The 12,419-nt window shown below is 19.8% G+C and overlaps 3 protein-coding genes across 3 annotated transcripts; 1 reads left to right on the forward strand and 2 right to left on the reverse strand.

The window, feature by feature from the left end:
* Positions 1-60: 60 nt before the first annotated feature.
* SRAE_X000257400 (dTDP-D-glucose 4,6-dehydratase) lies at positions 61-2,003 on the reverse strand (the record flags this gene model as incomplete). Its single annotated transcript, XM_024645804.1, has 4 exons — positions 61-560; positions 602-1,240; positions 1,292-1,437; positions 1,489-2,003. The coding sequence occupies 4 exons, from the start codon at positions 2,001-2,003 to the stop codon at positions 61-63; spliced, it is 1,800 nt and encodes a 599-aa protein (XP_024500051.1).
* Positions 2,004-4,111: 2,108 nt separating this feature from the next.
* On the reverse strand, positions 4,112-5,189 carry SRAE_X000257500 (Basic-leucine zipper domain-containing protein; the record flags this gene model as incomplete). The annotated part of the gene is made up of 2 exons (XM_024645805.1): positions 4,112-5,043; positions 5,096-5,189. 2 exons carry the CDS (start codon positions 5,187-5,189, stop codon positions 4,112-4,114), a joined length of 1,026 nt encoding a protein of 341 aa, XP_024500052.1.
* A 3,645-nt stretch (positions 5,190-8,834) lies between these two features.
* Positions 8,835-11,881, forward strand: SRAE_X000257600 (WASp; the record flags this gene model as incomplete). Its single annotated transcript, XM_024645806.1, has 5 exons — positions 8,835-9,199; positions 9,244-9,401; positions 10,446-10,637; positions 10,689-11,504; positions 11,550-11,881. The coding sequence occupies 5 exons, from the start codon at positions 8,835-8,837 to the stop codon at positions 11,879-11,881; spliced, it is 1,863 nt and encodes a 620-aa protein (XP_024500053.1).
* Between the last annotated feature and the right edge of the window lie 538 nt (positions 11,882-12,419).

Raw genomic sequence — 12,419 nt, forward strand, 5'->3', positions numbered from 1 at the left:
ACTTCTTATCTTATTTATTTTTCTAATATATAATGAAATATAATAAAATTTTAGTTGAAGTTATTTAGCAGATAACTTCTTAAAATTTTCTATAAGTGATTCACGAGATGTTTTAATATATGGATAATTTTTGATAAGTTTATCTGTATCAAGAGCACAGTTTCCTTTTGTTGCTAAAAGTTTTTTACCTTTATCAGAATCTTTTGTAATAACAGTGTAATCATGAAGATTTTTATCAACATATTGTTTGTATAATTGAAGAATTTCATGTAAACTTATTGGTTCAGGATTAACAAGATTTATATTTCCACCAAATCTTTTTTCCATTAATGAAACAAGTGCTGGTATACAATCAGGAAGAATTGTAATAGATACAGGAAGATCAAATATTTGATTGTATTTTATTATTTTACTTAATAAATTACGATCTTCATTTAAATTAAAATTTAATGGAAGTGTTATTCTTGCATTTATTATTTCAGAATTTTTAAATGAACCAATCATTCGATCAGTATATCCTTTAACAACAGAATATGAATTTCCAAAAAATGTTGGAAGATCTAAAAAAATAAAAATATATAAATTAATAAAAATAATTTACCATCATCATCGAATCCTTTTCCACCAATTGGATGATCTTTATCATATGAAAATAAATATCCAGTACCAATATATGTAAAATGAATTGATTCTTTTTTACAAATTTCAGCTAATGTAATAACACTATACATGTTATCACGGATATTTTCATATGTTTTTTCTGGTCCACCTTCTAAATATTCAATTGTTTTAAATTCTCCACCATGAGTTCTTCCTGTACAACATAAAACATGTGTAGGATTTAATGATAACATTTCATCAAATACATCACTATCTTTATCAAAACCAGGTTTTTTATTTGCTAATACATATGGAATTTCTTTATTTTCAAAGTAATCTGAAAATTGTTTTCCAACCCATCCTTTACCTCCATAAATAACAACTTTCATTTTAGCAGATTTTTGAAGACCTTTTATATGTGAATCAATAACTTTTCTAATTCCATCATTAAATTCTGTTTTTGGTTCCCATCCTAATTCTTCTTTTGCTTTAGTTATATCAATAAGATAACGTAAATCATTATATGGTCTATCTGGAATAGAAACAAATTCAACACTTGTTTCATTTCTATTTAATTGAATATCAACTTCTTTTTGAATTGTATATGCTAAATCAATGACATTCATCTCAAAATATGTTCCTAAATTATATATTTCTCCAATTTTTCCTTTTTCAGTAGCTTTAAGAATACCTTCAGCAGCATCATCAACATATAACCAAGAACGTAATTGTTTTCCTTCTCCTTGAATTGTAAATTTTTTTTTATCAATAGCAAGAGTAATAAAACGAGGAACAATTTTTACATCCCATTGATTTGGTCCATAAATATTATTTATTCTCAATATTACAATTGGTAATTTATATGTTTGTAAATATATTTGTACATACATTTCACAGGCTGATTTAGTTGCAGCATATGGATTACCAGGTAACTGAATACTATCTTCTTTTTTTCCATTCTCTTCTTTAGATAAATCAGAATCTCCATAAACTTCATCAGTACTTATATGAATAAATTTTTTAATTTTTCCATATGAACGAACAGCATCAGCAAACATAATAAAACTTACAACATTATTTTCAATAGCTTCATTTGGATCACTATAACATCTTATTGATGTACAATCAGCAGCAAAATGTATTATAGTATCAATTTCATATTTAATTAATGTATCTTTTATAACAGATTCATTTTTAATATCTGATGTTACTATATGATATCTTTTAGATTCTTGAATTTCATTTTTTATATAATGCATATCACTATTTAAAATCAATTTGTCCACGTTTACAATATTAACATTTGACCATTTATTATAAATATAATTAATAAAATTTGATCCAATAAATCCGCATCCACCTGTTACCATAACATTTTTAGGAATATAATTTTCAACAACCATTATTAATTTTATAGTTTTCTTAATATAATAATAATGAATTGTTTTCTATATAACTTAAATATTGCTATTTATATCAATACAAATCATTAAATTTGAATCATAGATTTTTATCATATTAAAAAGGTCAAGGTAATGATATATATTTTTATTTAATATACTAAAAGAGAAAATCTTTTCTTAACGTAATAATTAGTTATTTTTTTTAGTTCAAAAGATATATATTAAAATATTTTATTTAAAATGTGTTTTTGTATCATACCATCAATAATAACATTACACAATTTAAAAAAAAAACTTTTTAAAATTTTAAATAATTATCAATTATATCGTAACAGGTTGTGTAACATTTTTTTTATATACTATATATCATTTTAATATTTAAAGTATTTTTTAATTTATCTTTATCATTATTAACAAAAATTGCAAATTTTGCTGTATTTTAATTGAAAACCAATTGCTTGATAATATGTAAAAGGTAATTATTGTATTAAGAATTTTAAATGTCAGACCACCATAAAATCAAACAAAAAAGTAAATTAGATAAAATTAATTTTTTTTAATGATAAAAATATTAATATTTTCTAAAATGAATGTGTTAATTTAAGAAAACAAAATATGTTAATATTCTAAAAAATGTAATTAAATATTTTTTTATGATTATAATTTTGTGTTAAAAATTAGAGTTATTTTTATTGTGTATATTTAAATTTTATGATACCAAAAAATATTGATTTTATATAGATACATGAGAATGATTAATACAAGATGTGATTAATAATATTCAATAAGTTAATATAAATTTTTTTTTAATAATTATTGTACATAAAAATGCATATATTCATGCCGTATAAAAAAAAACAATCATTAAACAGTATATTTATTTTGTTTATGTTCAATGAATTATTATATCACAAGTAAAATAAGTTACAAAAAATTACATTAATTCGATTTCCCATAATGCGTATCAATAAAGAGTTTTATGAAGCATTTTATGCAGATAAAATAAATCAAGCATGATTAAAAATAGACCAGTATCAGGTGTTTTGAAAATTGATACAGTCAAATTAATAACTCTAAACTTTTTAAAACATAAAATATTATTTCAACAGTATTTTTTGTATAATGAATCTAAATTTAAAACAATTTGTTAAATACACAAAAAAAATGAAATATAAAAAGAATAATAAAAATGCTTTTATTCATTTTTAAATTTTAATTGTTGATTGTTATTTATTTTAGTTCAACCTAATTTTTTTATATTTTTAAAAAAATTTATATAAACTTATTGATATTGTATTATTATTATATTTTAAAAAAATTAAATTTTAATTTTTAAAAAGATAGATAATAATGTAAGATTTTAAAAAATTTTAATATTATTAGTTTAATCAATTTATTTTAAAATTATGACTTAACTTATGATATAAATTTTACAAAATTTAGTGATAAAATTGATAGTTATTGATATACAGATATAATGTTTTTTTACGTTGGTTCAGTAAATGCAAAAGAAAATTTTTATGCAAAAAATTATTAATTAATAAGCAAGAGAAATATTAAAAATTTTAATTTTACTAAAATTGATAATAAGTGGAAACTATAATGCTTCCTATGTTCATAGTATAAAGAGATTGTAGAATGTAGTTTTACTCTTTAATAGCAATTATGTAAAAATCATAGAACATTTATTATTATCATTAGTTATTTTTATTTGTTTTAAGTTTTGTAATGATTTTTTATTATTTTTTTATTATCTCAATGTTGAAATAAAAAAAAATTTATAGTTAAATAGTAAAACAATATTTATGACAAATGCTTTAATAAAAATATGAATATTAAAAGTAAAAACAAATAAACAATAATATTCATACATTTATATTCAGTATGATGATATTTATTATTATCTATTAGACGTTTTAATAGCAAAAAAGTCAATTAGTAAATTTTAATATATGTCCTTTTAACGTATCATCATAAAAATATGTAGATGTTTTTTTTTCTATTAAAACAGAAATATAAAAACAATATTTTACTAGATATAAAAAAAAAATAAAAACAATATTTCTAATAAGCTATTCTAAATTATAAAGATGAAACATTTATCATAATTAACTATTTTTAATTAGAACATTTTCAATAAGTTTTATTTCTTTTTCAAGCATCGCTACTTGCTTTTTTAATAAACAATTTTTTTCTTTAACTAAATTAATTTCTTTATTAAATTTCTTTTTAGCTTCTTTTTGACGTTGACGATATCTTGCAGCTGCTTCATTATTTTGTTGGCGTTTTCTTTGAAGAATAGCTTCTGGTGATTCATGATGTTGCATTTGATATTTTGATGGATTATTTTTATTTGATTGTGTTATTAATGGAAATATTGTTGATTCTTTCATAGTTGCAATAACAACTTTTATTATTTGTTCTAAATTTATATTTTGATTAATATTTATATATGGAGTAATATATTCTGTTACTCGTTGTGCTACTTGATTATTTAGTTCATAATTTTGATTTTGTAAAGCTATTGGTTTTTCTAATGTTTCTGTTGTATTATAATTTAAATAAAGTTCATTGTTATTTTGGGGTAATGTTTGTAATGATAAATCAGAATTATTATTAAGAGGTACAATTGGATAAGAAGGTTCAATTCCTGAAACAATTGTATCTTGATTATAATATTGATTTTCATTATTGAAATATTTTGAATGTTCAAATTCTGCAGTTTCTGTTATAATTTCATTATAAATTTCTTGTGGTGACATTATATCTGTTGATATATTATCAGAAGGAACAAGTAATATATCATCATTACAATTATTATTTAAAGGTACTGGAGGTTTATAAATTTCTGTATTAATATTATCATTTATAGGTAAGCAATTTAACTGGTTTGACTGATTTTGAGAATAACCATTTGATATATTATTTGGTACTTCAACCATGTATTCTGATATTTGCGAATTTCGTACAATCCTTTCGTCAATTTCATTGTAACGTACCATCGGTTCTTTGTAGGTATATCTTGATGAATCTACATGATCTAAAAAAATATATTTACAAAAATATTATATAAAAAACATAATATTACATACTTTGACTATATTTGTTAGTTTTTAATCTTACATTAAAAATACTAGAAAAGAAAGATCTTTGTATAAGATCATCAGCAGATGGTGGTGCAGCCATTTTAAATGAAACGAGTTATTTTTATTCGTTACAAAAAAAAAAAATTATTTAAAAACTATTTTTTTTTAAATAATATGATAATAAAACAAACTTTCTAATTTATAGCTATTAACGATTTGAATAAAATATTTATTCTGATATCAAATTTGTTGTGTATCCATTTTAGGTGTCTTATCTTAAGTGAATTCAAATTTTTTGATAAGTAAATCAATGGCCATTTTGATTCCAACTAGTACAAATAAAAAAAGTAATTATATTCTTATCAATATACATTTGATTATTTTACATTACAAAAAAGATTATAATGATATAAAAAAAATTTATTTTAATATTTTTGCTTATTTGATAAAAATTATATTTCATTTAAATATAATAAATTTGAATAATTTGTGAGAGAATTCTGTAGAAGTATAATTTTATATCTTAACAGACTTTTTAATACAAATATAATTATTTTTATTATCATAATAAAGATTGTAACATTTAATGATTATTTATGTCATTTATATATAATTTTTTATCATTATTTTATATATATATTTTTTTTTCTAAAACTAGTTTTATTAATTTTAAAAAAATTTTTTTATTCTATATATTATATCGTTATTATGTTTGATAATTTTAATAACACAATTTTTCTATAGATTTTTTTTTTAACTTTTGTAACATAAGATATAATAACTGTCATTTTAATTTTTAGATTTTATTTTCTTTATTGTAAACAAATATTTTTTTATTGATATATATATATATATATATATATATATATATATATATATATATATATATATAATTAGTTTGGTCATTTTTATTAAATAACTTTATAAAATATTTTACTGATCATAATAATTAAAAAAACTGGAGAGTTATTTAATTTATATATAATTTTTAGTTTATACTTTCACTCAATTCTTTTTAAATAAATAGATTAATTTTATTATAAAATAGTTTATTTAAAAAAATTTATTTATATAAACTACTTTTTATTTTCTATAAAGTATATATACGATGATTTATATTTTATAAAAATGATAACTTTATAATATATATATAAAATAATATTTGAATCATATAGTCATTGTAACAATTGTTTTGACATATTGTGATATTATAATCACAAATCTTTCAATAAAATTTATTTATTCATGATTATATGTTGAAATATTTATAGTATAATACCTATATTTGTATAAAGCTTTTTTTATTATTTCAAATATTGTAAAATCTATTATAAATGGCATATATTTTTAAAAAATAAATTCAAATAATATATAATAAAAAAAAACATTTTTTTTTGTATTTTTAGAAATCAAAAAACGTATAAAATTATATTGATTAAAAAGTAACTATATTAATATCATTAAATATTATTACTTTATAATTACAATATAAATAATTTATAAATTTTTTTGTTTGAATAACAAGATATGTATTATATTTCTTATTAAATAGTTTAAAAAAAACTATAAAACAATGTTTTAAATTAATCATTATATAAATAAATGTTATTTTATATATAACAAGTAAGAACTTTTTAAATATAAATACAATTAAATATTTTTCATTATTATAATATCAATATGTTAATGCGATAAAATACTTATAAATAAAATCAAAGTATTTTGGTATAATAGTTAATTAAATGATAATATGAAAAGGTCAATTATTTATTGTAAATATTAATATATATTTCCAATGCATATCACAATGCAAAAAGATTTTTATATTATTATCTGTACAAATACATTTATGATATAAAAATCCAAACAATTCTATATTTTATAAAATATATTCATTACTTTACAATTATTATAGATCGTGTTTTCTTTTATTTTCTTATATAACTAACTGACTAAAAAGACTGTTTACAATTTTAATAAATCTTATATTTTCTTTTTTAAAACATACAATATATATGTATATTTCATTATGTTTCTATTTATGTTAACTTTAATTTGCAGCATATTTATAATTGATCTATAATTTTCTTAAATTAACAAATATTTAATTATATGAAAGTTGATTTATGAAATTTTAATACTTTAATACTTTTAAAAATATAATATTTAACATTTCAATTAAAACGGTTTTAGTTATAGAAATAAGTAAAGAGATTAATGACTACAAAATTATCTAGTCTTTTTAAATGTGAAGAAATAAAAAAAAATTAAAAGAAATATATAATTTAAGTTACCAATGTAGATTGCATTAAACTGTAATATCTAATCATAGGTTATTCAAAATATGTTACAGAAAGAACCGATTATTTCTTGAATAATTTTACTATATTATTATATACCTATACCTCAACTGTCAAAGAGATACCTCTATGTCGTTTTAAAATATTAATATATCTATAACATTTTCTTCATCATCTTCTAGTTATACAAATAATAATATAAAGTAGAAAAGTAAAAATTATTATTATAAAATTTAAAATAATATTATATTTTTAAATTACAATATAATACTTTTACTATATTATTTTGTTTTATCTAAAATTTCATGTTTTTAATAAAAAATATTATAATATATAAAATAAAAATAAGCTATAATACTTTTTATCTAATGTTACTTTGATTTTTATAATGTATTAATCGTTTGCTTGCCTTTTTATTTGCTATAAATCTTGTATAAATCTAATAAATCCTTCTTTAAATGTAATTTACTAAAGTGTTTATTATAAATATTTTTAAAAATCAAATTCTTTTTTATTTTTTTTATTTCTTATTTTTTTTCTTCTAACTAATAATAAATTAAAATATTCTTATATTAAATATAATTTATTTTATGTTCAATTAAAAAGCACACCTTTTGTTTGTTTATAGGAGAAAAAATTTATATGATGTGATGTATTAAAATATATTTAAGAATTCTTTTAGAGTATATGTTTACTTAATAAATAGATAATGTAATATTTGACTTATGATATATGTCCTATATCATAAATACTTATAATTAACATATTTAAATACATCAAGTTATAAGCATACTAAGATAATACAAATAAACATATGGTTGATTTATTAATTAAATTGATAAATGTTTTTGTTTTCAAAAAAATTATTATCATTTAAAATTCCTTGTGTTTTATTTTATTTTAATAAAAATATAAAGAATAATTACAAATAATGTCTTACATTATAGAAATTAATTTTAAAAATAATAAAAAAAAAATATTTATGTATAAAAAATATTTTAACTAATAAATTGTATTATATTACTTGTAAAAAAATACTATAAAAATGTATAAATTGAGGGGAAAGTAAAGAAAAATGAATGATTCATAAATAATGATAGCATTATTGGAGATATGTCATCTTGACAAATTTTAAAAGTTTAAAACGTGGTAAAATGTATTGTTATATATTTGTAAGAATATAACTTCTTTTTTTGATCCAATTATTGACAAGTCTTTTTAGATACTATTATTTTATATGTCATCAAGAATTTTTGATTACTCATTGTTTTAAAATTATATATATATATTATTATATTCTTTTAAATATTGTCACTATCTTTTTTTTTTTTATTATATTTTATTGTAGACCGATGCAAATTGTTGGTTAAAAATATATACTTAAAAAATTATTTAACTAAACAGAAAGTATAATATTTAGAAGAAATCATATTTTCTATACAATGATGTCTAATTATTCTTCTTCACAAAATAATTATTATCAAAAATCGGTGTCCTCAAATTATATACAAAACAATGATGGAATTTCAAAGGCTTGTGGAACATTACAAAAACCAAGACGTCCTCCAAATAATGGTTCAATAATATTAAAAGATGATGAAAATCAAACACTTTTTAGACTTTGTGGACCAAATATAGTAGTATTAGCTGCTGGAGTATGTCAATTACTTCGTTCAACAGGTAAACCAAATGTAACATGGGAAATTGTATCACCAGGAGTTGTTGTATTATGTAAAGATTATGAACGTCGTTTATATTGTTTAAGATTATATTGTTTGGTAAGAGAAGAATTATTATGGGAACAAATTATGTAAGTTAAATATATTTTATAATATTTATTTAAAATTATTTTAGGTATATTAATTTTATGCCAGAATACTTAAAAAACAAAAGAAATATGTTAGTTTTTGAAGGAGAAAAGTGTATATACTGTCTTAACTTTACAACAGACGAAGAAGCGGGAATTTTCTATAATCATTTTTATAAACGTTTATTAAAAGAAAAAGAAAATAGTAAGTTTTATGGGTAAACTAGATATTTTTAATAAAGGAAATTATACTTTTAACAAAAAAAATGTAAATATATATATTACTAGATAGTATGCCAAGCTTTAAAATTCTAGTTTTTTTTAATGCAATTAATTCCTTAGTTATATATATTATTTCTTTTATGCTTAGAATTTTTCACATTTTCTCATTGATATTACTGATGTAAAAGAATAATTGTTTACTTAGAACAATTATTATTATCTAGTTGTAAATATTTATACAAACAAAATTATTGAAAAATGAGACATAAAACTTTTTTAAATATATTATGTAATATTAAGTATTTATATTTATATGAAAATTTAAATATATTTATTTTATTTAGACTAAATTTTAATTTTTCATGTTTAGATCTATTTTATCAATATATAGTAAATTTATTATTTTCTATAAATATAAAATAGTATGAAAAATTTTAATAATTTTCAAACTTTTTCTAATAACAAAAACTTATCATTAAATCATAAAAATAGATGTATTATATTAAACTCTATTCCTAATGTTGAAAAAAATTTATATTTTAATAATAATAACTTAACTGCTATAAAAAACGTAAAAATGTTTTCACAAAAATTTCCATCATATAATTATCATCCTGTTACTTCAAATATATATCATCCAAATATTGTACCTAGTACACCTTTACATCGTACATCTTCAAATAAATTAATGTTAATGGGTTTAAAAAAACCTCAAAGGCCAAAAATTATTTCTACTTTTCCAAAAAATGCTGATTATTTTTATTATGATAAATATATTACTGATAAATGGCATAACTCATCTAGAGAATTAAAGCATAAAAATTTAGTTTATGAAAATTTTATTCCCAATATTAAATATCAAAAAAAAAAGAATTTTTTAAATTTATATGTGGTAAAAACATTAATAGATAAATTTAAAAAACAAAAATATTTTGTTAGATATAAAAAAAATAATTTAAATTTTGGTAATGTTAAGATAAATTTTTATGTTAAATTTTTATTTAATTTATATTCTATTTTATTTTAGCAGCTAGAGCAGCAAAAGCTCAAGAAAGTATACATCCAAATTATAATCAAGGAACTATTCTTACACAATCAACAGGTGTTTCAGTAATGGGAGCTGTTCCATTTTATTCACCAAATCAAAAAAATCAACCTTTACTTGGAAATGGAAAAGAACAAAAGAAAAATAAAAAAAAGGATAAAGGAAAAAAGATATGTAAGGAGGATATTTCATTTCCATCAAATTTCCAACGTATTGCTCATATAGGTTGGGATCAACATTCTGGTTTTCAACATACTGTTTCTGATAGTAATGCAATTGATGATTCTGTAAAAGATGTTATTAAAGCTGCTGGTTTTAATCCAGATAATTTAAACCAAGATGAAATTAAATTTGTTAAAGATTTTGTTAGTAAATATGATAAATCTGATTCAAATATTTACAAAGCACCAATTGATCCATTTAATGCATGGGATGATACTCCATCAGTTCAGAGACATTCGAATTCGCAAACGAATTATCAAGATACATTATATAATTCAACTTTACAAAATAAAAGAAATATATCAACAGTTCCAATACATTCTTTAAAAAATGAGGCATCAAATTTTTATGATACAAATAAGATTACTTACAATATTCAAACATCACAAAATATTCCATTACATGGAAAATATTATAATGATCAAAATAATGTTCATCAAAGAACAACACCAGCTCCTCCACCACCAATTAGGAGAGATTTAAATAATTTCCAAAATGATTTAAGTAACAAAATTCCTAAAAATGAAAATATTGATATGGCACCTGTACGGGCAGCACCAAATACACCTAAAAGACCCACAAATATGCCACCACCTCCACCACCACCGATAAAAACAAATAGACCTCCACCACCTCCTCCAATATTAAAGAATATTAATAGTAATCCAATTATTACAAAACAAAATCCAGCTCCTTTAATACCAACATCAACTTTACCATCAGTTGGATCATCTGCACCACCGCCACCTCCTCCACCACCACCAGGATTACTTAAATCTTCTCCACCAAGTTTGCCAACAAATACATCACAAGTACAAAGTAAGTTTATAATAAAAAGTGTTAAAAAAAATTATATTATTTTAGAATCTCAATTACCTACTAATAACGGTCGTGGTGATTTATTGGCAGAAATACAGGCTGGAAAAGCTTTGAAAAAAGTTGAACAATCAATTTCACAAGGTGGAAAATCAATAAATACTCGTGATGATTTATTAGCACAAATACAGAAAGGTACTAATTTAAGACATGTTGAATCTGACAATGGAATTCAAAATCGCAAATCAAGTGGTAACCTTAATGAAATGGATGGAATTGCTGGTGCATTAGCCAGAGCTCTAGAAGAAAGAAGAAAAAATATGCTTGTCTCAGATAGTGAAGATTCTGATGTTGATAATGATGAATGGGATTCTGACTAATTTTTTTGCCTTTTTTTTTTAAAAAAAAATATAATATCATATATTTTTTTGAAATAATTTTTAAAAAATCTTATTGATTTAATTTTAAATATTTCATTTTTTTTTAAAAATAATTAAAGCATGATTGTGTGATGTTAAATTTTTTCATTGAAATATATATTTTTGTGCATTTATTATTTTTCTAGGCTTTATAACAATTAAAATTAATTTAAATAAAATATATATTTAAGGTTTTTAAATCTTTTTATTAAATATTTAGATAAAACTAAAAAATTTTTCTATCATTATTAAAAATTTTTTTATCATTTTTTCAGTCAATATTCATTTTTTAATAATAGACCATAATTTTTTTAAACACTTTTTTTTATAAAAAGATGATTATTATTTTATGAGCCGGAAGTTCAATGTCCTTGTTAATAACAGAAAATGATCGCATTAATTAAGTGTAAACCTAATGTACTGTTGTTGTTGATAAGAAAAAGACAATGATTAAATTTTTGTTGATTATAATATTTGACCAATTTTCAATAAAAGAAAT

The sequence above is a fragment of the Strongyloides ratti genome, scaffold srae_chrx_scaffold0000009 (assembly GCF_001040885.1).
Source record: "Strongyloides ratti genome assembly S_ratti_ED321, scaffold srae_chrx_scaffold0000009".
Classification (NCBI taxonomy): Eukaryota; Metazoa; Nematoda; class Chromadorea; order Rhabditida; family Strongyloididae; genus Strongyloides; species Strongyloides ratti.